The 26,236-nt window shown below is 34.0% G+C and overlaps 2 protein-coding genes across 2 annotated transcripts in view; one reads left to right on the forward strand and one right to left on the reverse strand.

The window, feature by feature from the left end:
• Nucleotides 1–1,468: 1,468 nt before the first annotated feature.
• Nucleotides 1,469–7,900, reverse strand: LOC100374715 (uncharacterized). The gene is made up of 3 exons (XM_002732039.3): nt 7,827–7,900; nt 4,193–4,604; nt 1,469–3,646 (listed from the first exon to the last, which is right to left on the reverse strand). The coding sequence occupies exons 2-3, from the start codon at nt 4,575–4,577 to the stop codon at nt 2,652–2,654; spliced, it is 1,380 nt and encodes a 459-aa protein (XP_002732085.1). The 5' UTR covers nt 4,578–4,604; nt 7,827–7,900; the 3' UTR covers nt 1,469–2,651.
• Nucleotides 7,901–7,932: 32 nt separating this feature from the next.
• The window catches only part of LOC100374862 (serine/threonine-protein kinase stk11-like), a 35,009-nt gene continuing 16,705 nt past the window's right edge, over nt 7,933–26,236 (forward strand). Inside the window, exons 1-4 of the mRNA XM_002732040.4 lie at nt 7,933–8,377; nt 8,943–9,026; nt 12,106–12,195; nt 19,245–19,377. Coding sequence (XP_002732086.2) covers nt 8,040–8,377; nt 8,943–9,026; nt 12,106–12,195; nt 19,245–19,377 — 645 coding nt within the window. The 5' untranslated portion in view covers nt 7,933–8,039. The remainder of the gene's footprint in view (nt 8,378–8,942; nt 9,027–12,105; nt 12,196–19,244; nt 19,378–26,236) is intronic.

Raw genomic sequence — 26,236 nt, forward strand, 5'->3', positions numbered from 1 at the left:
AAAGTCAAAGTGAATTTAACTTTCAAGGGTCAAAGTCTTAAAGGTAAAACAAAATATTTTTTTTTGCAATTTGTAAAAAAAGAAGTTTATTTATTATAAAAACCCTAATGTAAATATAGATATGTAGTATTGTGTAGTTTTCCTAATGGTTTGATCAACCAAAAAATACTTTTCAATCAATCAAGTTTTGTTTTGAGAATTCTAAAACCTAAAACGGACCATAATTCCCCGGAATCCAACTTCTTGGGATGAATCCCCCCCAAAGGTGTTGCAATAAATATGTGGGGGTAATTCAGTCCTGGTTATCTACAATCAGTCTATGTTAAATTGATTTATGGATCCGACAGATCAGAGCCTACACAAGATTATCCCAGAGTCTGAACTACTGGCCCAAGTTCACAACATGTATAGCGCCCTCAAGAGCCTGCTTGAAATTTAAGTTGGCAGCTGTGGTCACAATATTAAATTTTAATTTCATTTTTTTATTCATTCATTTCATAACATAGTTATTATATTACAACCAATATTTATGTTACAAATGTTAATAAAAATATTTGAATACACAATATATTGTTTAAATATTCCATTTATTTTGTACATTGGAATCTGTCTAGGAAATGCACAAGCAGAATCTAAATAAATGCCTTCAATCCATTAACTACTGCAAAAAAACAATCTGGGTGCCTCTATAGACGACTTTCCCGAAAGTAGCGAGGCTGGGGTACAAAAACATGTCAGTTTGCTGAGAATCAATAGAAGGGAATTTTATTTTTGTAACATCGATTGGTACACCCAGAAACACAATATCACACGTGCAAGTTTACATTACACCCCAAAATGACATGTGCGCGCAAGACAAAACGATGCATCTTCGACTTCCGAGAAAGTAGTTTATTGGGATATAGAGGGCACTGTTGCAGATGCTTACACTGGTTTATAGAGGGAGCTGTTCATTGTATCCTAGGCTGAACCAAAACTAGTCATACTGAAATTTATTTGTCAAGGTTTTCAAAACTAATTCAGTATACATAATATAGATCACTCATAATCTGCTGAATGTACATGCTTTTTGTGTTCTCTTGCTGGTTATCCACTCATACATCTGACCAACTAACAGTCAAGATCTTGTTAGATTGTTTCAGAGTAAGCTTTGCAACAAATCAGAATCTTTTACTTTCACAGTATACCAGTATCATATTGCATACAGCACGATGCTTTATTTTTAAATGAGTTTTTCTTTTTCTTTTGATGTTTTAAATTGGGTGTTCAATAAAATCTAGGGCTTGATTATTCTGGTGGTGTATTACATTCATGTGTGTCTGTGACTTTTATACAAGTTGTAAGTATAAAGTAATGCACAAGTTGAGTGCAATCATTCAGATATTGAATGAGTGAAGTTCAAAACGAATGATGTCCAACACGAGTGCATTATCTGACCAATCACATTCACCTGATTCTGTTGCTATAAATATGTATATTACACACTTTATTTATAACATGTTACATATTAAAGATGAATATTTATGACTAAATGAACATGACAAGATTTGAAGAACAAAACGTTGGCTTTTGAACTTGGAGTTGGTGCCTATAATAACTTCAAAATATAGTTTATGGTCTCTAAAATTGACATGATCGTTGACTTTGTGGCATTAAGATGACAGACAATATCTAAATAATGCCCAATAGGTAGCGCATTATATAAATAATGCCCTGAACTGAGATAATCAGCCACATGTAGTGTTGTAATTGGAGTGAAACACCTACATTTCTGTGACTGTTTTTATTTTCCCAATCTAAACTCTTCAAATCTAAAATAAATTTAAAGCACTCTGAAATGAAAAGTAAATCTTTTTTACAAATTCCAGAAAATTGACTTAAGCTGCTTCCTGTAAATGGTGCTATCTGACTGAGATTATCTACTAATTATGCCATTTTCAGCTGCACTGTTTTCAAATTGTGTCATTGCCAAGTAAAAGCTTTTATCCCACGTAATCTTGAATATTCAATAAAATATGCATTAGTGTGGGAAATAAACAAGTATTCGCACATGAACCAGAATAATAAAATATGTCTGCTTGTATGCACATATATCAGTCTCTCAAACCATACATTTATAAGGGAGGCACAGTATTGATGAGGATAATCAATTAAATATGATAAATGAACATAATTGAGCATATTAATTAGTGACAATAATTTTTATTGTTTCGTTGAAAATTCCTGAATGGCCATAGGAAGAAAACTAAAAAATATACTTCTACCTTATTGCTGTAATGGTAAATATTGAGGAAAAAAATGAATTGATATTTTTAGCTGTGTAGATCAGTTGTGTTTTCATATATTATTTTTACTTTTTTCGCTGAAAGGAATGATTCAGTGAAAATAAAACTTAGCGAATATACCTTTTTTCTTGTATTTTGCATTCAACTCAATAATCAGTGAAAATATACTCCTTTCAAAACAGGCAAAAATATATTCCAGCTAAAATAAAGTATTTTACAGTAGATTAAGAGTAGACTCCATGCCAACATTCTGTGTTTCTTCATCATGTGTGGCCATGCATTACCATTAGTATTGACATGCGGTGAGCATGGCTGTATTAGCAACAATACCATTGTTTTCACAACATTTAGCAAGGTCTAATTGCTTCACCTGGTTGGGTTGTAAAGGATATAACTAACTAATTTAGATGGCAGAGGCAAAGAATATACTTTGTTAGCCGGAAAATGACGTAGAATTGTCAAACGACAGAAATGTTGCAAGTTCAAGAACCGAGGCAGCTGCCATATTCGAATGTAGCCATCTGCACTACACACTGCAAGTTGTTCACCACTGTGACTAAATGAGAGTCGGATTATACACGGGTAGCCATTAGGCATTGCTCCCATGCCATATTTTGGATCCTGTGTATCTGGATTCAGTTTGTAAGTAATGATACCACTCTCAGTGTTGTACATTAGAATCTCAGTGCTGATCGTTGCTACGGCAAGAAGATTGCCATCATGTGTGTATTTCAAGACTTCTGCTGCCCCAACATCAATCGGGAGTTCCTCATCAAGCACACACTGTTCGGTTTCCAGATTGAATACCCTGAGATGTTTGTCTGAGGTAGAAAATGCCAGCATTTTGTAATTATACCGAGGATCAAAGTCGTACGTTCTGGCATCCTCCAATAACCCTTTACTTAGAGATACAAGACCTGGGGTGACGAGTCTATACAGTGCTAGTCCATCTCTCTTCACTACAAACAGTTTACCGAATGATGAACTAACTGCAATAAATTTACTATTCGGTGAAAACGTACATTCCACATGATCTGAATAATTGGCGGTGCCGACAAAATTCGGGCAGATGTTGTGACAAAAGACTGCTTCATTGGAGCGTAAATCAGGCAAATATGCAGTAGCCAGCTCAAAGTTGTTTCCGACTCTCATCAGTATCGCCACAAACTGGCCATTCGGTGCAACTGCACAAAAGCGGAAATTGCCCATGCGTAGGTCTCGTCGTTTGACATCCCTGTGAGCGTCTTTCAGACTCTGTGTAACCATTTCTCCTCTTCCTATATAGCATAGATACTTTGATTCTGGCGAAACCTGACAGTGTGGCCAGGTTGCACTTCCCCGCTGACATAGCAATGTGGAATCTATTAGAAGAAAGCAAATGGAAAGTGTAATATAAGTGAACTGAGTTCTTATTTTATAATATATCTTCCCATTTGCAGGTACAAATGTATATTCATACATGTATGAGGCAAAAAGCCCTTGTGAAATTTTGGGATCACTATAAATCATCAAAATTTTACCCAGGAATGAATAAATTGTTAAGTGTTTGAAAGGGAGCATTTAGGGTTTGTGAGAATTATCAGTATTCTCGAGTGGAGCTACGTCACAGAAGTTTCTACATTACTAAGACATGCACCACTGTACCATGTATCTCTATAGACTCTGTGCGAGCTGCTGTGGAATGTCTGTCAAAGAGCCAGTGTAAAAGTCAAGCAAACAGCACAAACTAAACAATGAAGTAATCCTGAACAACTAAATTTATATATGTTGTTACCTTGTTCAAGGCAGTCTCAACAACTATACCCAATTACAGTTTTCTGTGAGTTTGTTTTCACCATGATGGTTTCCAGGTGAAGAAAATGCATGGATGTCCGCCCCCAAGAAAACACATATTTCTCTACACTCACCTGCTGGTTGTGTGCTTAGATTCCATAAACTAATCCGTCCTTGCACATGTCTATGTGCACCAGTTATTGTTCTACCTGGTCTTGGTACATACACGCCAACACTGGTGAGTAACTGTGAGTCATCACCAGGCATAAATTGAGCATAAGTCCACCATAACAAATCCTGAGTCTGAGACCTCCAATCAGATACGCTGGGAACTGGATCTAGTTTTAGGACTACTCTTCCGGCATCTGGAGCATAACTGGTGGTGTCATCGAGACGGCTATCATCTTCTTCTGTAATCTCTAAAGCGACAACTTCTGGAGATGCAAATTCTGGGAAAGGTTTCCAGGGAAAATTTGGTACCTGTCTTTTACATCCATCATATACAACAATATTACCCATCACTTTTAAAAAACAGGAGCCATTTCACTACAATAAAAAAAAATTGTCTTGTTTTTACTCTTCAGCTGCCCCCCCCCCCCCCAAAGCTGTGATGTGGATAATTCACCTTCCTGTATGTTTTGACATTTGAGCTGTATTGTTAAATCATAGGGATTGCATTATTTATTCAAAATGGCGTCTAGCTATGCAAACCAGGTAGCGTTTCCATGACCTCAAAACCATACAGATACTAACAAGAAAATTGGACATATCAACAAACCCCAGAAAGAAAATGTACATCACCTTAAGGAAGACCAGTCATTGTTTAAACATACACATATTTCAGTTTGATTTATTATCGGTGTCAGAAAAGATGGCTTGGAGCCAAATTGTTATTTGCATAATTTATTCCAGTTAGTCAGGGTTCATAGTTCAAATCCTATGGTTGTTGTTAGTTTTATTCGAAATCAGGCCTGATCTGAAACAAAATGTGTGAGGACATAATTCAATTACTTGTGTGAAGCTTTGTTTATTATTGACAAGTACTGGTGACCTGTGGATCTGGGCATCTGCTGACTAGACACTAATAACTGGCTGTTTTTCTGAGAATATTGACAGTCCACTAAATCTGAGTTTTGTTTATATCCATTTTGTAGGAGTTTGAGCTGGCCAGCATGTGTTTTCTATTACACACATCTGGTTTTAATCTTTGTAACCTATTTTTTTGGAGAAATTCACCCAGATGCTAACATTGTCGTCTAATTAGTGATACAAGACTTGAATAGGCATATTGTGTGGGACCATCTGAGCTTACTGTTTAGACTTCAAATTATGGCTATAGTTTAATAACAATGAGATTTTATTAAACAAAAGATTTTTTTGACCTAATTATTTTGCCCTTTGACATCTCTTGACCTTGTTTAGACCAGATAATTATGAGACTGTTCAAGCACAACTTGACTGATAGGGCAGGTGAACTGCAAAGTGACTGGGAGGCTATTTTTATGTTATTACTGTTCTGGTTTTGTATTCAACTGTGCAGGCACAAGGCAGTTTTTTTCTATGAATGTCATATTTTGCTATGTGTTTTATCATTATAGTCAATGTTTTGTATTTTGGTTGAATAATTTGAAAATGTTTGTTGACTGAATCTCAATAATTTGTTATATTTAAGCTGTTGTGATAAATATCACTCTATATACTCTATTTTTATGATTTCTACACTATAATTTTATTTTTTTAAAGTTTGTTTATCTATTTTTTTTATTATTTGCAGAAATAATGTGCTAATGAATTGACACTTTTGATTTTTAAAAATTGTTTTTTCTCATGATTATACTGATAAACTACAAATTAGTATGTACTGCTTCAAAAAATTAATTAAAATTACTAATCTACGATCAGGCATTTGTTTGTTGCATAATATCGAAACTGGTTTCACCATATGCAGGTACTATATACTCTTTCAAAGGTTCTGTCTATAGAGCGCCACCTAGTGGTAGCTTTTCATTAATTACTCTCTTGGATCTGTTGGCATGGTAAAATATTTATCTGATGATATTGTATCAAACTTTACTTTATCACTTTGTGGTTTTCAAATCATTTTGTGGTGTAACCGTGTTAGACAATGGTCTGAAACATGATGTGTGTGGGCTGTTAGACTTGTGTGTGAAGCTTTGTTACCATTGGGATCTGTGAATCTAGGTGACTGTTATAAGACACTACAAAACTGCCTGTTTTCCATGATAAACTTGAAGGTAGAAAGGCTGACAAATATGTGCATTTTTCTGGCAAGAATTATATTACAAACTGGTTTGTATACATTTTTAATGGCTAAACGATGAGCAGGCATTCCACGCTCCAGTCTGTGTTCATGATGGGAGGACAGACCTCTGAGAAAATACTTAGATTATCAGCTAATTTAAATGAGTGTGTAGCCCCTGTTTTAGAAACGTTAGATCGAAATTGGGAGTTAATCTGAATACAACAAGCCTTGTATTTACCGTATATCATCACTATGGGAGTTGAGATATGTTCTACTTCGTGAGTGAAAATGTAGGGTTGAGAAAAATAATTAATATTCATAACTCAAAACTACAATAGAGTGAATATCCACACAGGTTGTAGCTGTGCATTGATGTCCATGAAACAAAAAGTCATACTGGGGGTAGGTCCACTTCCCTACTGGCCCACTTTAGAACTTCATCTACTTCTTTCATAAGTCTACTCAGAATTTGGTCCACTTCTTTTGTATCCCTTTCATGGGCAGGACCTTGTTACCGCACTGATTTTAAAATATGGGTAAACTGTTTTGACACAGTTTGCTGATTTCAAGGCTTTTATGCAGAATTTAACATTTTATTTGTTAGGCCACAGACAAAACAAACTGATGACACCTTAGATAAAAGTGGAAGTGATATGTCACTTCAAAGTCTTCCACTAAGATAGTTATAATAGCCCATGCAAGTAAAATTGCCATTCAAACGACTGAATATTAACTTACTTGCCTCCCCAGCCTATGGTACTGTAAATGCATTAATCACTGGGTTTTAATCTCACTATTTTCGCTAATGAGTAAAATCCACTAAATTAAATTTACTCATTGTTTCCTTGTCAAATTAAAACATAGTGAATACGCTCAAAACACCAAAGTAGTGAAATTAAATGTCAGTGAAAATAAATGGTTTACAGTATATAAACTGACAACATGCATTTCAAAGTGAATTTAAAAGTTAATATCAAACCCACAGTCCCTCTATAGCGGAACTGAGACTTGTATGAACACTTTTTTAGTGTCTTTTAAAACAGGAAGTTGAAGCGTGGTGCACCATGGGATTAAATAGCAGCCTCCATTGCATGGCTTACTAAAATTGTTTTGTGGTGTAAAATTGAGAACACACTACTTTTATCATATACTGCCTTTTCATACGTTTCCTCATTTCTTCAAAATTTAAAAAGAATACACAGCCCTAACTGCTCACTCACTGACATTATATTGTAAAAGTCGATCTGAAATTAAAATAACGTCTTCGTGTATCTCGCACTAAGCTGCAATTTCATATAAACAACAAAGATCCAAAAATGTCACACGAGTGATAAAGGGACACGTCGATCGTGACGAAGAAGTAATTTACAAATCAGATTATTGCAACTAATGTGGAAACCTGGTGCTATTGTTAACCTGTCATGCCTGCAATGTTTACCATTATGACCTAGTCAGGGGAACATCTGTACTATAAATAATACTACGGGAGACAATACGATACATACCATAACCTCACATGACTCGGGTCACGCAGTTTGTCCCCTTCAAAAAATGTCTTCCGCAAACAAATAATTCCCATAATACCCACATATCACGTGACTTTGTGCAGACAAACAAAATGGCCGACAGTAGCAACATGGAGTAGACAGGGGTGCAGCAACTCGGTTGGAAATTTGCGCTTGTAGCTTCTTTTTTGTCCCATTTTCTGAACTTAGGGAATGGTTGAAGGGGTGGTTATCGATGCAGGACTAAAATTTGAAGGTTTCCACAACAAGCTGATGGAAGACGTGCATGAAATAGACTGGTTAAATGATGGGGACCTTGACGACAACTTTCCGTTCATCCATCGCGTGGACTCGTCGCAGATTATATATTCCCCGAGAAAAAAGCGGGCGAAACTGATAGGAAAATACTTGATGGGGGACACTTTAGGGGAAGGATCTTATGGTAAAGTTAAAGAAGTTTTAGACACAGAAACATTATGCAGGCGAGCTGTAAAAATCTTAAAGAAGAAGAAATTACGCAAGATTCCGAACGGAGAGACGAATGTGCAGAGGTACTGTCAGTGTTTGTTTATGTTGAGTTGCGTTGCGCTAAGTATATTATGTATTTATTTTACGATTTTAGAATGATTAAGATTATTAAGCTGATGCTCATGTTTGTATTGTTTACTCACTTTGCAGGTTCTAAACAAGTTGTTTCATTGAGTACATTGGGGGCGTGGTAATCTAATCTAAGCGGAACGTTTCTTTAGAGCGCAATACTATCGAAGTCAACGATGAGAGTTTCAAATGCAATTAGCACACGTCACACACGTGGCCTTGATGTGTTTTGTTTACAATCAGTTAAGCTGTACGTGTAGGTCGTTACGTCAAACAATATCAAATAAATAAATAATGTAATGAAAACGAGGACATTTAACATAGTAGGCAGGTGTTTCAATTAAACGTTCATTATTCATCTATGGTTGAAGCATAGCTACTAAGTTGAAGATTATAGGTGATGCAAGAAAACTGACACCAAATGTGATTTCATTCTAATGATATTTTGTCTACTGGGGTACTATGTGCAAAAATCTCATCATTCATGTTAAGTTGTCAAATTTTTTTATTTGCTTTCAGAGAAATCCGATTACTTAAGAGGCTTAAACATAAAAATATTATTAATTTGGTAGAAGTACTTTATAATGATGAAAAACAGAAGATATATCCTTTTTTTGCGTTAAATATTGACAATGGCTGATAGGTTATCATATTTGAGATGTGTTGACATCGCAACTTACGAATATCTCAAAGAATCTCCAAATGTTTTTGCGTTGACTATCCAACCAAAGTACACACATAAATTGTAATGTTATTTTCATGATAGTGTTCATTTGATTTGTTGTCAACAAAATAACTCCATATGCTACCCAAGCTGGTGCAGTGACCTTGCTCTTTAACAAATTGCTTGTGCTGACTTTTTTTTTTGTGGAGGAAGTCAGCGAATGTACCACACCTTTTCTTATCAGGTTACTAAATAGAAAAAAAAAATGTCATCTTTCTTACATCATACTAGTAGTCGCTCAAAGTTCAGTCACCTGACAAAACTTGATTTAGTGCCAAGTGGGACTTCCCCTATCTTTTTGGGGGGCAAATTGAATCAGTGCCAAGTGGGACTTTGCCTATCTCTTTAAGGGTCAATCTGAAAATGCTGGTGTCAGTAGAGGTGAAATGCTTATGTTCTACCTATGAAGGAAACAATAAAACTTTGTCGGAGTAGAAATGATAAATTACATGAAGTGGTTTCAAGGCTTGTTAGGATGTTGTATGATCGAGTGTCGGCCATTTTGTTTTAGAGAATGCAGTTTCAGATCCATAAATATATCCAACGTGCCTGGACCAATCAAGTTGAAACTTTACACACACATCAGACAAACATACTTGCATTTTTGTCACAATCAAATCAAAAATAGCTGATTAGTAGAATATCTATAATACAAACTAGGACTATTTATTGACAGTGATTGTAATGAGATTTTTGGTTTGTATGTGCTTCTAAGTTCTATTGGAGAGTCGCTTATAATAGAGCAAATATGGTAGTTGTTTTCCAGACGTACTTTTATACACCTAATGAAACTGAAAAATGAAATTGTGTTCTTTTTGGATGTTTATGGTATTTTTTTAAAATCTGCTATTTCCATTCTGCAGTAAAATTATCTGAAATTCTTCCATTAATTGGAACATAAACAAAAAAATCATCACAATTATATTTTTTGAGTGGTTTAAATTATTTGGTTTTAGTCATAACATGATTGTAGAGTTTAAGGATGTCAGTAATTTCTAACAGAAATTGTGTGAAACATGGAAACAAAACTTAGAAATACTCAAAGTTGTAATTAGTTTTTATTTCTGTCAAGAAGAAACATTAAGATGGATTGATAGCATATGAATGTGTTAATTTGCTAGAGGACAATAAAAAATTTAACATAATCAGGTGATTAAAGTAAAAAAAGATTTAAACTAATTTGATTGTGGTGTTATGCTGCAGTCATTTAATTTTAGATGTGACAACCATTTTTTTGTGAGTCAATTCGTTTGAAATAAATGATAGAACTAAAAATCAAACAAATATTTGATATTAATATAATATTCAATTGTAAATGTTAAAAAAACATGTCAGATTAATCAATATTACATTGTATTATCGGTAGTAGTATTTAAGTTCAGAACCAGCTTACCATAAATGCAAGTTTTGTTTTGTGTGCGCTTCACTTAGAGAATTTCTTCTAATATAACAAATGCTGCATATTAATTAAAGTGCCAGGTAGTATACATAAACATTTTAAATGTGTAATATTATGTTATGTGGGGCTAATATCGCAATGTGGTATTTTCAGCCATGGCTAGATTTGATATTGAATACACATATCGTTTATATGTTAATTGGTTTAACTGTTGTAATGTATTTGCTAGAAGACGCTCATCTGAAGCAAAATAGCTTTTTTTTCTATACTGGACCTTTAAAATAAAACTTAAATTAAATCTGTCATTTATTTTATCCGTACATGTGTATGCACTACTAATAGTGCATATATAGACGGTAGTTGTGAATGCGGCGACAATTTGCATTAATTTTTAGATGAAGAGTATATTTATGCTATAATAATAATCCTAATTATTGCTCATAATTGCAGTATGAATTAGAAATATCTTATTAAATTATGTGTTGAATTCTGAAAATTGATACATTATGATAAAATGCATTGTTTGTGATTGATTATATTTTTTCGCTTTGTTGCTACATATTCTATTAACAATTATTCATTGGTGCGACTCAAAAGATATGTCTGATGTACTATCTGAGGATTTATTATTAATGAACCCATTTTGATTGATAGCAGCAGTATGACATAAACCTTTCTGATATGAAACCATTTATCTGAAACTACTCGGTTACCGGTAATGGTTATTTTTAGAACTCACTGTATTTCTTTCAGTGCTCTGCAATATTGCAACAAGATTGTGTAAAATTTATTTCTCAGCGTGGCTTATCTGAAATAATAAATGTGAAAGCAATTTATTTTATTATCTTCTTATTTAGAGTGTCTTGACATTGTGCACATGTTGTGATGCCATTTGTCATATATCTTTAAGGTAGAATGCTACACAATAGCAAAAATAATTGCCTTTTTTTTATTACATATTACATATTTAGTATGGTAAAATGCTTTATTTTTGTTGGAATTTATTTACGCTATTTTCACTGATTCATTGAAAATAAAATCTAGCAAATATTACTTTTTTGTCTATATTTTACATTCAACTCGTTAAAAATCAGTGAACATAAATTCAATTTAAAACACTCAAACAGTTGTTTCAACGAAAATTAATTCCACCTAAAATAAAGTATTTTACAGTATATGTTTAATACAAAAATGAAGAAAATGTGTTATAAAAATATAGGGTCACCATACTAGTTTTAGAAAAAATTAAATATAGAAAAAATAGCATGTTTTGTCTGTTGACAAAATATAGTTGCTGCTATATGTATAAGTAATAAACTTGCGTATCATTCTACCTTGGAATGCATTGCACCATGATGATGCAGACGTTTGCTGTAATCAGTGGTGATTGAAGTGGAAATTTAATAATGACACAAAAGTGTGTTTAGTTTCTGTGTGCATTTTTTCAACAAATTTTGGAGAACAGAGATACATACATATAGTATGTGTATTTAATTGTGGAGTTTTAGTTGTGCATGAATATTGAAAATTGAATTTTTTCTTAACCTTATTTTTTTTACGTATCTTGTCATGGAATACTGTGTTGGGGGTTTGCAAGAAATGTTGGACAGTTGTCCGGACAAGAAATTTCCCATATGGCAAGCTCATGAGTAAGTATATCGGTACTTCAATTAGTGTTTATCTGAATGACTAATTGCAGGACTGTCTTGGGACATACACACTTATGATTACAGTGTAATGTTTGTGAAGCAGAATCCTTTTTTTTTTGTATTCACTGTAATCCAGTATTATGGACTGGCCTGCTTTCCTTCTAAAGACTCCCAAGATTTTTGTTTTTATATTAAGCAAGAACAGTGTAAAAGTATGTGATTATTTCAAGTTCACATCAGCTTCAGTTTCTACTGTTCTGTTATAAAATTTTGTAGTCTTTCTCTGTGGTTTTTCAATATTCAGCTTGCATTTTATAATAAGTCCATAGTTTTACTGACATCGGTTCTGCTTCATAAACCACCACTGTTTAACTTTTAGGTGGATAGATATTCATTCTTTTTGCATCTGTTCAATACATTGTATGTTACTGATTACATGTACATTCTGTATGTGGTTTTAGTAATATATTGCAATTATAGATATAAATAATATGTACAGAATTTATGATTGTATGCTACCTTGAAAGGTTGTGTCATATCCATGTAAAGAACCCTATATATTTACTAAAATTGCTGGGAAAATTAGCTAATGGTATGCATCTTATGTAGGTCAATTCACTTTTTAAAGTAGGTCAAATCGATTGAATTAAAATGTTCCCAGTCCTATCAATTTTTTGAGTGAAAATGAAAGTCAATTATTGTTTTGCGATGCATCCAACTAATTAACTACTTTATAGTCACTCATTATAATTGCGAGTCTATATTCATACTAATTTGCATAATATTGTATGTGCTATTATTAACAGTTATACATGTACCATCGTAATGATGTCATCAATTTTACCTGTAATTACAAAACATGGTGGTGTTAGTAGAGAAAGCTTATTAACACTTGTGTAAAAGTATGCATCATGCTGTTTTATCAAAACACTTATAGTAGTACAGTAATACAGTCAGTTGATATTGTGGATCTAATGATTACACAACTATTTAACCTTGGTTGCTTTCTACAACTACTCCCAGCTGGCTGCAATTTTGTGATGCATACAGTACATGCGTGTAGTTCAGAGCTGTAATTGCAGTGAATGTAATACTGCTTTTAATTTTTTGAATTCAGGAAAAAAAATCAGTATGTGTTGTAGCAGTGAATATTTATTTCACTGAATTTAAGAAGTCTCATTTTTTCGTTGCTGTAAAACTCTCAAATTGCAAATATTTCACTATGAAAATGAATTGATTTATAATATTGGCCACTCAAAACACTGATCTAATAAAAACTACAATTATGATCATACCTTCCTATATGCTTCTTGTTTCTAATAAATGATCACTGATTTATTCTATTTATATGGTGTAGTATATTAAGCTGATTTGGCTTCCTCCAGGCATTAAAAATGTATGAGATTTTAATGCTGTGGTGTGATTTATATGTCAGTTGTCTTTCCTTGTAGATGATAATGCTCTGTGAATGTTTCTTAATGTCTTAGCATATTTCCTCTATTATAGTCGTGCACATAGGGAGAGGGAAAGGTGTACATGCAGCTCTATGACAAATCTGCATAACAACAGTACATGTTAATTACCTCTATTGTATTCAATGTTATCTTTAGGTTCAGTAGGCTAGTTTATCTAGAATTGTGGAGGAGGGAGGGGGTACTGTTGTATAATATTCTGGGGCGAACCCTGAATCTACACCTCTGCTGTATTGTCTTTCATTGCATCTACATAGATGAACCTATCACTTCCAAGTTACAATGTCTGTAACTTGTTTTCGTTTTGTAAATATACACATCTTTTGATAAATAAAGAGAAGCAGACAGTGTTGAGTAATTACTGATATGATGCAGATAAATCCCTCCCTGTTTATTGCTAGTTACATGTAGTTCTATTTTATACCCCCCTTCCAACTACTGAGGCTGATCATAAGATATCCTATTTAATTAAATTTCTTTCTTTGGCTATTTTAGTCCAGGCAAAGCATTATTGGACCTTAATGCACATAACTTGTATAATCACACTAAAAATGGAGTACCAGTGACCATTTTGTTTAGGTGAATGCAGTTTTGGAGGTATTTCTCTGACTGTATTTCTCTTCAAATTTTATATATATTTTAAACTTGAGAACTCATAAAGACTATGTAATGCAATTACTTATTATGATGATAAAAATACATGCAAGTTATATGCATTTAACTGGATTTAATTCTGATGATTTTTGTGCCTGTGGTTAAATAATCACAAGGTACTTATTGCACGTTATAAACAGGTCCATTTTAATTTCATGGATTCTTACTCTTGTTTCTCTGGTGTATACTCTTATGTTACAGGTCTGAAGTAGAGTAGAGCTGTGACATTCCGTAATTACTCGTGGTTGTAAAAAAATAAACAAGTTTGGGATGTGTAGATGTATTCATTGCATTAAAGGAGCATTAGCAGATCTCTAACGAGACTGTTGTGCCCCGTTAATTTGCTGACTACATTGGTTTAATGGTTACATGACTGATATTATTTACATCACATGACATGACCAATTCATCAGCCCAACAACGGTGTAATCTTGTTACTGTACAACGCTGTAAATACCAGACACATTACAACATCTTGTCTGATTCTGTCATGGTGCAATAATTCCAGTTATATACCTTTATTAGCCCCCTGACTAAACTCAGTCTGAGACAGCTTAGACAAAAAAATATTAAGTCGTTCCAATACATGCACTTCAAAAACAGATAGTGTTGGTCACGTTTTTATTTTATTTGTGAAAGCCTTATAATTACTTCACAAAACCCATGTTTAATTAATGTTTTTTTATATACAGTCTTTCCAAATTAGACAAACTTTGTATAATAAAATCAGTTTCATGCCAGTCTCATTTAAATTCTTGTGATTTGCACCATAGTTTTCATGTTTGGTAAAAAAAAGTTCAGGACAGGCAATTTAATTTTAGGTTTTTAAGTAGGGTAGGTTTACTGAAACTGCATTTTTAGTCTGCGTGCGTGCGTGCGTCCAGACCTGTATCTTAGAAATGCCTGGACCAATCACATTCAAACTTCACACAATGACATACATCATACATGATATTATACATATGCACATCAATTTGTTTCACGATCTGATTCAAGATGGCCGAATGGCAGCCATTTTTGTTCTAAAAATCATAAAAATTTCTCGGCTGTTTACAATTGGATTTTGTTCAAACTTGGTATATATGTTGGACATTATAGGACCTTGATACACATTTTGTTTTCAGATGAGATTCAAAATGGCCAACTGGCGACCATTTTGTTTTAATAAATGTGGTTCTAGTGCCATATCTCTGACTTGCTGTGACTGATTGTGTTTAAATTTTAAATATTCATTATACATCATGTCAGATATACAGATATATTGGTTTGACGATCCGATAAAAAATGGCCGAATGGTGGCCATTTTTGTGCTAAAAAATCATCAAAATCAAGCATTTCTTGGCTGTTTACAGATGGATTTTGTTCAAACTTGGTATATACGTTGGACATTATAGGACCTTGATGCACATCATTTTGTTTTCAGATATTAAAGATTCAAAATGGATGACTAGTGGCCATATCTCTGACATGCTTTGAATGATTATGTTCAAATTTTATATATTCATTATACATGTATTCAAAATGGCTGTTTTTGTTTTAATTAATGCTGTTCCAGAGCAATATCTAAATACTCGTTTGACGATCAGATACAAATGTCAATCATTTAAATGTTAAACAATCATCTTGTTTATATTTCTGCTATATTACTATAAACAAAACTATATATCTTAAATTCGATAACTAACGAGAACTGTGCCATGCATGGCTTGTTTTTGACTCCCGTGTGCGAAGCACAAAAGGGAGTCTTTGCAGTTACCCTGTCTGTATGTATGTATGTATGTATGTCACTTTTTTTGTTCCCACCGTTATCTCAAGAACCACTAATCAAATTTTCGTGAAACTTGGTACATAGATGCTCTGGGATGATGCACAGAGTTGATTAGGTTTTGGTAAAAATCTATGAATATTAATTACCTAATTTGCATGATAATTAGCTGATTTTTAGCTGTTCCAAGACTGTTCCACTGATATCTGAAGAACCACTCATTGGATTTTGATGAAACTTGGCACATGGATGCTCTGAACTAGTGCGCAGATTTGATTAGTTTTGGGTAAAAATCTATGAATATTAATTACCTAATTTGAATGATAATTAACTGATTTCAAGCTGTTCCATGACTGTTCCACTGATATTTGAAGAACCACTCATTGGATTTCAATGAAACTTGGCACAGGGATGCTCTGAACCAATACGCAGATTTGATTAGTTTTGGGTAAAAATCTATGAATATTAATTACCTAATGTGCATGATAATTAACTGATTTTAAGCTGTTCTATGACTGTTTCACTGATTTTTGAAGAACCACTCATTGGATTTCAATGAAACTTAGCACATGGATGCTCTGAACTAATGCGCAGATTTGATTATTTTTGGGTAAAAATCTGTTAATATTATTAATTACCTAATTTACATAATGATTAATCAATTTTCGGCTTTTCCACTGATATCTCAAGTACTAATCATAAAATGTCAATAAAACTTGGGACATAGATGTCATATGACACTGCACAGACCTGATAGTTTTTAGGGTAATATCAGTACATATTAATTACCTAGTTTGCATAATTAATTAATTTTCAGCTTTTGATATTTCAAGTAGTAATGATCATGTTTCAATGAAACTTGGTACATAGTTACTTGAGGACTGTGCAGAGACCTAATTAGTTTTTGGGTAAATATTTGTGCATATTAATCACCTTATTAGCATAATTAGTTAATTTTCAGCTTTTCACCTGATATCTCAAGTACTAATCATCACATTTCATTGAGACTTGTTACATAGATATTCTAGGACTGCAGAGACCTGATTAATTTTGGGATAAATAATTGTGCCTATTAATTACCTAATTTGCATAATTAATTAATTTTTTGCTGTTCTATGGCTGTTGCACTGATGTCTAAAAGCCACTCATTGGATTTCAATGAAACTTTTAAAGAGTACCCATCACATTTCAATGAACCTAGGACTATACACCATACAAGTTTTTGGTAAATATTTGTGCTTCTTAATCACCTAATTAATATAATTAATTAATACTGATATCTCAAGTATTGATCATCACATTTGAATAAAACTTGGTACATAAGTGCTCTAGGACAATAGACAGCCTGATTAATTTGGGGTTAAAATCTGTTCATATTAATTCTCTAATTAGCATAATAATTAATATTATTTTGGTTCTAATCACATTTCAATGAAACTTGTTACATTGTGCAGACCTTATTAGTTTTACACTTAAATCTGTTCATATTAGTTACCTAATTTGCATAATTAGTTTTCTGCGTTACCATCAACATCTCAAGTTCAAGTAATTTTGAATTAATTTTGAATGTGTCTCCAATAATACTCTCAGCACACGGGAGTTCTTTCTACGCTTTCTTTGATTTATTTGGTGTTATGAATTTTGTTTTATGTGTCAACCAGTCAGTCAGTTCATTCATTCCTCTGTTACACACTGGTGGCGAACTTAAACTTTTATGTGTACATACATGTAGTAGTATCTCTTATTTAGACTATTAGTAGTAGTGTAAGTAATATTTTAATGATTCAGTTATACAATAAATGCAATTGGTTTATAGATACTTCATACACAAATACGATATGTATATTACACCTGATGTACTTAGATACATTAGTTTTTTAGGATTGGTTCAAATTTGACCTAGTGGTATCCATTTTGTACATCAACGTTTTTACTATCGCAAATTGCAATATTTTCCATTCCTTCATTAAAGTTGAGTTGAAAATAAAAAATCAGTTGAAGTGTGCTACATGTATGAATCAGATGTGAATATTGATTATATAATTCTGGATACAGACTTGCAGTGAAATATTTTCCATTTTATTCACTCATTAAAATCTTGGTTCGCATCTTGCCTGTAAGAATAAAATTGCTGTTTATTTCCAAAAGTTGCATGTGCTGGCTAATTTTCATTATTTCATATCTCTGCTCACTTTACATTAATTAAAACAACATTGTACTTATAAATACCAGCTGCATTATGTCACATCTTAGCAATCTGAAGTAATCATGTTTACCATATGAAGTGTTTTTGATGTAAACCATCTGAGTTATTTTGGCAGTAATATTTGGTTTGAAGCTGCCGGTATGTGAATAATATATTACGCAACAGTTCAGATATTTGTAAGATTTTTGCCCACCGTTGAACATCACTATTAAAGTAGCTATGTAGATTTGGTTGTGATTGAGTTTTCAGCATCTTACTAGTCACTTTATCAATCAATGTGCGATTCTCTGTTTGGCAATTGAAGATGAAATCTATTACCTATTAATATTAGTTGCAAAGCTTTTTGCCCAAAGATTAGTCTGAAATGCACACCAGTACTTCTCAGGTTAGTTGTGTACGAGAATAACACCCTCTGTGGTGACCTAATAGTACTATTAGTAGGTAAATAGGAAATGAATAAGTGGGAAACCACTGATAGGAACATTTTCAAATCAGTCAATCTAGTCAAAGTTTGTTTCTCTCTACCCAGGAGTAAATGGGGAAACTGGTATAGAATGTTTGACATCTAACCAGTGTTTGAAATTACAGCTCGTCTGTATGCTCGAGATGGATAACTTTAAAGTGGGGGTTGATAAAAATGCCATGGAGTTCTGGTGATATTCTTTTTATTGAAAATTACCTGCTCTGATGTTTGGTACATAATTTTGATAAATTTCAAAGACAGCATCTAACCTGTGTGTGTCTGTATATACCAGCCAGGGCTGTATGCTTCCCTGGGTAGTTGAAATGACTAATACATTTGACTTGGTACATGGCCAACTGACCTTGAGCTTGTAGTTATCAAGAATTTGCACGGTATACATGTATATGGGCATTATTATATATATACTAGTAATATATTGATTATAGTACCTGTGTAAATTAACATCTTCATTCTTTTGTGTTTTTTCAGTTATTTTTCACAGTTAGTAAACGGTTTAGAATATCTATTCAGTGTAGGAATTATACACAAAGACATCAAGCCTGGTAATTTACTTCTAACAACAGATGGTACACTTAAGATATCTGATTTAGGAGTAGCCGAGGTGAGTCAAAGCAGTCTCCCATTTAACTTTTCATGATGTGACACCTTGTCCATCAGCCCACCTTCTGTCTATTCATAGATATTTCACCCCAGTTGAGAAAGGCAATGTGTGTTAATAGTGAAAAAAAATAGTCTACTTTATGTTTAGCATGACACTTGGTCAGTTTCTGGTGATCATTCTGGTTTTAATATGGACCAAATTTTGACAATGTGGAGTTAGATTGGAACCCAAGTTTATTGTCAATTCAAATGAAATGTTATACACTGGTAGTTTTGGGGCACCAGCTACATGCCTGATTTGTTTCAGGTAAAAATCTTTATTAGCCCATGACTGTAACAGTCCGGGTGCTTATGGATTGGATTCCGTCAGTCTGTTGCATTATCTAAGATTTCCCAAATCAGGTACATGGTTGGTTCTCTTTAGATACAAAATGACCAACTAGCTGTAATATTTGACCCAAAAATTGACAAAAAGTTGTGCTGGCCGATTCTGTTAAAACCTACTGGCATACTGAGGCACATTGATTATTTTCCAGATTTGCTTGGCCGACTGGCAGCCACTTTGTTATCAAAAATACTTATTTTTGTTCGTTTTTGCTTATAACTTGAGAAAACAATCACTAATCATTTGCTTACGATGAAACTAAGTTGAATTTTATTTGCATTTCATAACAATTCAACGAATTTATTTTTTTGTACGTTATTATAATCACTACGGTACTGAGTAGTAATCAACAATTGTGAAACGCAGCATGACCGAATTGCGCAACCCTGATCATTTGCTGCTACGCAATGCAGTTGTGTTAGTTTTTATTTGAAACTCCGTTTAGAATATACTTTCGTTACCCCAAAACGTACAGACCAATATTCACGTGAAACGCATGGTCGAATGCTGTTCCACTTAAGTAAATGCACCCAAGAGTGATTAGTGACTCCGGGGCTTAACAGCCGATCCTCAAGTTAATTTGGATGAAGACGCTCGTGTACACCTGACGATTTGTTTATGAATAAATTAGCATAAATTATCGCTCAGGAGAAGTTTTAACTTATCTGTTTATAAGCCTTTCTACTGTCACCCAGACATTTTTGATATTGTATGTATTATATTTTATTACAAACATTTTATTGCTGTCAACCAAGGGGAACAGTTTCTAAGGATGCAATGCATTTATTCTTGCATTAATAATGGTCAGCCCCTCCGGCAATTCAGGCATATTGGCTGAAATGGAGTGTAGTTAATTCAAAGTGTTCTATAGTAGTTAAAAATAAAAAATCACCTGGGGCTGTATGATTTATGTAACTTTGGTTCTGTTGCCATATTTCATGCCAATTCACTTTGAAGTAATCTAATCATGATGCACCCAAATTTTTCATACCCACAATAAGACATTAATTAAATAGGACAGTGAACTTGACGCATGAAATACATTTATTGAAATATTTATGTGTTCACTACTATAAAATTAGCTGTGTGAACATCCATGTGTTGACTATAGTATATTGACCGTGTAAACATCCATGTGTTGACTACAGTATAATGGCTGTGTAAACATCCATATGTTGACTACAGTATAATAGCTGTGTAAACATCCATGTGTTGCCTATAGTATATTGGCTGTGTAAACATCCATGTGTTGACTACAGTATATTGGCTGTGTAAAAACCCATGTGTTGACTACAGTATAATGGCTGTGTAAACATCCATGTGTTGACTATAGTATATTGGCTGTGTAAACATCCATGTGTTGACTACAGTATAATGGCTGTGTAAACACCCATGTGTTGACTACAGTATATTGGCTGTGTAAACATTCATGTGTTGACTACAGTATATTGGCTGTGTGAACATCCTTGTGTTGACTACAGTATATTGGCTGTGTAAACATCCATGTGTTGCCTATAGTATATTGGTTGTGTAAACATCCATGTGTTGACTACAGTATAATGGCTGTGTAAACATTCATGTGTTGACTACAGTATAATGGCTGTGTAAACATCCATGTGTTGACTACAGTATATTGGCTGTGTAAACATCCTCGTGTTGACTACAGTATATTGGCTGTGTAAACATCCATGTGTTGCCTATAGTATATTGGCTGTGTAACCATCCATGTGTTGACTACAGTATATTGGCTGTGTAAACATACATGTGTTGACTACAGTATATTGGCTGTGTATCATTCATGTGTTGACTACAGTATATTGGCTGTGTAAACATCCATGTGTTGACTACAGTATAATGGCTGTGTGAACATCCATGTGTTGACTATAGTATATTGGCTGTGTAAACATCCATGTGTTGACTATAGTATATTGGCTGTGTGAACATCCATCTGTTGACTACAGTATAATGGCTGTGTAAACATCCATGTGTTGACTATAGTATATTGGCTGTGTAAACATTCATGTGTTGACTACAGTATATTGGCTGTGTTAACATCCATGTGTTGACTACAGTATAATGACTGTGTAAACATCCATGTGTTGACTACAGTATAATGACTGTGTAAACATCCATGTGTTGACTACAGTATAATGACTGTGTAAACATCCATGTGTTGACTACAGTATAATGACTGTGTAAACATCCATGTGTTCACTACTATAAAATTAGCTGTGTGAACATCCATGTGTTGCCTATAGTATATTGGCTGTGTAAACATTCATGTGTTGACTACAGTATAATGGCTGTGTAAACATCCATGTGTTGACTACAGTATAATGGCTGTGTAAACATCCATATGTTGACTACAGTATAATAGCTGTGTAAACATCCATGTGTTGACTATAGTATAATGGCTGTGTAAACATTCATGTGTTGACTACAGTATAATGGCTGTGTAAACATCCATGTGTTGACTATAGTATATTGGCTGTGTAAACATCCATGTGTTGACTACAGTATATTGGCTGTGTGGATTTCCATATGTAGAATACACTAGAGGTTGGAACATGTGATTAATCATGTCTACTCAGCTGTTTTATTGGCAATAAATCTATCAATTGATAGACAAAAACTTGTTTGAAAAAATGATGCACTATTTTGTAGCGTTTTATGATGGTGAAGATGTGCTGTATTTTAGTGTAGTGGACCCAAATGACAGAATGTTTCTTTCAAATGTAACACATAATAACTGATCATCTTTATAGAAGTCCTGCTCTACCTGTATTCCATTTTTATTCACTCACACAAAGCTGTGATTGCAGAAAATCATATTGAATAGAGCATAATGTGGAAAAGAAAATCAAATCAGATAACTAAACAATATAAGTAGAATAATTTATATAATAGACAGAAAAAAAATGTTTTCCTTGCATTGTTGTTTTTTCCCCATACAAGGGATTTGACACCAAAAATGTCTGCTTTTTTTTATTCACTTGAAAGCAGATATTGTAAATATATTCATCATCACCTTGAACAAAATAAAATTACCTTAAGAAGCTTTCTGTTGTTGCCTGGCTACTAGAATGAAAACTAAGGAGCCTAGAAGGGAATTCGAGAATCACATTTCCAATACAAATCAACAAATTGTGTTTTGATGGGATTTTAACTTAAGCACACTGTGTATTTACCGGTAAAACACATACCATTGGAATCAGTTATGTAATGTTTTGTTCACTGGTTCTTTTATGTACATGTATGAATCAAAGTGTAACTAGAGCAAATCAGGTTTTTGTATGCGTCTGTACTCTGCATCAGGTTTTGTGCAGGATACAATATACATGTACAGTACAGTTCTCGCGGAAGCTTTGGCTTCACTTCAGCGTCAGCTTCGCTTCAGCATCGCATCAATATGGCATTGTTATGGCTTCAGCGTCGCTTCAATGTCGCGACATAAAAAGTTGAGGCGGTCATTGCTTCGCTTCATTGTGGCCTCATTATGGCGACAATGTGGCATCAGCATCGCTTCATCAAACAAAGAAGTACAGAACTCATTTCGCCCGCTTCCGCTTTCCAATCGCTCGCTTTTGCAACCGCTTGTTGAATTTCCCTGTTATTTTCGACTGTGCAAAAATTCGGACTACTAACAATTTTCTGGTTTTCATAGATCACGGTTACTAGTTTAGTAACCGTGCATAGATGTTGAACAACCGTCAAAAGTTCAAATACTTTTTTTTTTAACTATCTATAATTATATGCACGCAATCTGACCCTTTGACCTAGATTTGGCTGGGATTGACTATTTTATTTTAAACAACTTATTCTGACGTGACGCACTGCTACAAAATGTATTTCAACAGATGTACGACATGGTTGTCTGGGTTTCTTTTCCTGACTGTGTTGAGTTTACGATTTGTATAATTATTGTTATTTTCCCCAAGGAGAAGACAAGCCGAAGGACCATGAAGCTAAATAGAAGTCCCACGCATGGACCGAGTGAAAGAAAATATTTCTAATGCTAAAATAAAACCTTATATCTCTTTGTGTATTTGTCAATTTTGCATATATTTAGTATGACAGTATGTTCGTAAATATCTGGAAAAATCTCGTCTTTCGTTAATAATTTCATTTGTTTGAAATGTCTACCGGCCGTGTCCCAATAATTTGTTTGGAATATCCCCGTTGGTTTCTCCAAACTGTCCCGACGTCCGTCATTCAACACAATCAGCATTTATCTATCGTAATTCATGGGGATCATGTCCCATAATTTGCGAGCTGTAAAACCAAATAATTAAACAAGTACTATTTATTATATCTATATTTTTGTTTTACCTCGCGAAACTACAACACGGCATAGAGTTGCCGCGGTGAAACAGTCGCCTTGAAATCGATGGAACTTCAATTATCCATCTCTCACCTTGAAATAAAATTTTAAAAAATCGAAGAGCATCGGGGGATATATTATTAACCAGTCTTACCAATCGCCAGCTTTATTTTATTCAAATCCATAAAATTCACGAGTTTTTCGACATTTGTTGGCAAATTCCGTGCCAAAAATGGTTGAAAGTGTGGGTGTGGTTCTCTCGCAAAATCCCGTTGATAATACGGACAAATATGGTTCTGTGACCCAGGCTGTGTGCTCCGATCAGGTGACTCTCAGCCAATCAATGATGTTGTAACAAAGCATATTTGACGCTAATTTAAGGGTCGTCGTACCATCCAATCTCCGGCGTCGATTCACTGTGCTGTGACATATATTTTAACAAACGGCCGGGATTTGACCTTAGTTCAAAAAAAAGAAGAAAAAAAACTGGGCTGAGATACAAATCAGTTTTGCAAGTTGGGAAATAAGGTAAACCAGATTGGGGTCGATGATATTCAGTATCGAATGACTTCCGTGTGTATCATGAGTTTCAAATTGTTCATCGACTGGGCACCACTGAACACGTTTTTTTTTTTCTGAAGCCCAATAAATTATTTCTGCATGTCAAGTGCTATTCAATTTTTTACAGGGCATGTGGCTCGTTTTTATTCGAAAATATTTTTTGTGAGAATACTTTTAAAGTACGTATAGGTCATGCTTAGGTCACTGATCGTGACTTAATTTTGAAAATTGGATGTAAAATTTTACCAGACCGACTCCACCACAACCATCCAATCATAGTTAGAAATGTACGCACTTGTTTTGGAACTTTGTATCAAGATGGCAGGCGACAACGCCGACGCACCAGGCGACGTACGTGTGTTTTGCATGTATGTAGTCCGGGCATGGGATCGGACTCTGCTAAAACTAAACGAAACACAGAAAAATACCACTGAAATGAGGAATCTGAATCTGTTCTCTTACCAGCAAATAAAATGAACGAAAATAAGGTAATTTTATAACAAGAACAGTTTCATTTCGTATAGCAAATTGCGTTGTATCCGAACGACGATTGCATCGTGTAATTTAAATTTATCATGATTTTCCTTGCAATCAATATGACACTCGTCACCTTGCAGATTGCAATGTACTTCACAAAGTTTTTGGTACCCAATACTCGCAACATTAAATAATTAAACAAGATATCTTTTTAAAATGTCATTTTACTCTTGGTCATATTATTTTATTCCCCTTACCGCCTTGAATTTCAAATGGATTACATATCAAACTTCTGTACATGTTTTTTTTTTTTTACTCTACTGCTTTTCCGTGTGAAAATAATGAGGTCATACTCATGTCGCAATACTTTGAAGCTGATGCCATGTTGATGCCATGAGACTGCGAAGCTGAGGCCACGATGATGCCACAGAATAAGCGAGGCGAACACAGCTTCAATTGTCAATGACGCGAAGCTGATGCCACAATGATGCGATGCTGAGGCGACAATGAAGCCATGCGTATGCGACAATGATGCCACAAAAGCCAAAGATTCCGCGAGAACTGTACTGTAGTAACTTAATTTTAAAACATATACTCGTTACATCTGAGTCGTGCTCAGAATCTAACTCTATCACTCACTCTCTGGTATTATGTTACACACCATGATGTCAAACCTTAATGCTTTCCTGTTTGGTCTTTTGTATTCACGTTATCTACTTTGATTAAATCTTTGAATGCCAAATTTAACTTTTGGCTCTTCTTACAAAATAAATCAGCACAATTCTATTATTTAAGCAAATTGTGTTTTATAATATTTCAAGAAAGACAAGAAAATGTAATTTTGTATCACTTACTGTCAAATTCACATATTAATTATTAAAACAGTCTTTTGTATTGTTTTATATTCTTACATTTTGTACTGTTTGTTATGGGGTTAGCTTGTATGTGTGATATTAAATCAGTTGTGTACAATGTACAAGTATTTGAAAAAAATTTTGAAATCATCATTATTTACTATTATATTGATTTAATACTCTCAGGAGGCATTTCGTTGTCTGGGATGCTAATAATTTGCTGCTTATTTGTTTAGTTTCTGCTCTTGTTTTGTGGTATGAG

The sequence above is a fragment of the Saccoglossus kowalevskii genome, chromosome 9, assembly GCF_978046115.1.
Source record: "Saccoglossus kowalevskii chromosome 9, keSacKowa6.1, whole genome shotgun sequence".
Lineage (NCBI taxonomy): Eukaryota > Metazoa > Hemichordata > Enteropneusta > Harrimaniidae > Saccoglossus > Saccoglossus kowalevskii.

Coding starts and splice junctions, on each gene's coding strand:
- LOC100374715 (XM_002732039.3), bottom strand. CDS start 4,577: ATGGGTAATATTGTTGTATATGATGGATGTAAAAGACAGGTACCAAAT. Junction 3,647..4,192: donor TCTAAGCACACAACCAGCAG/GTGAGTGTAGAG, acceptor TTCTTCTAATAG/ATTCCACATTGCTATGTCAG.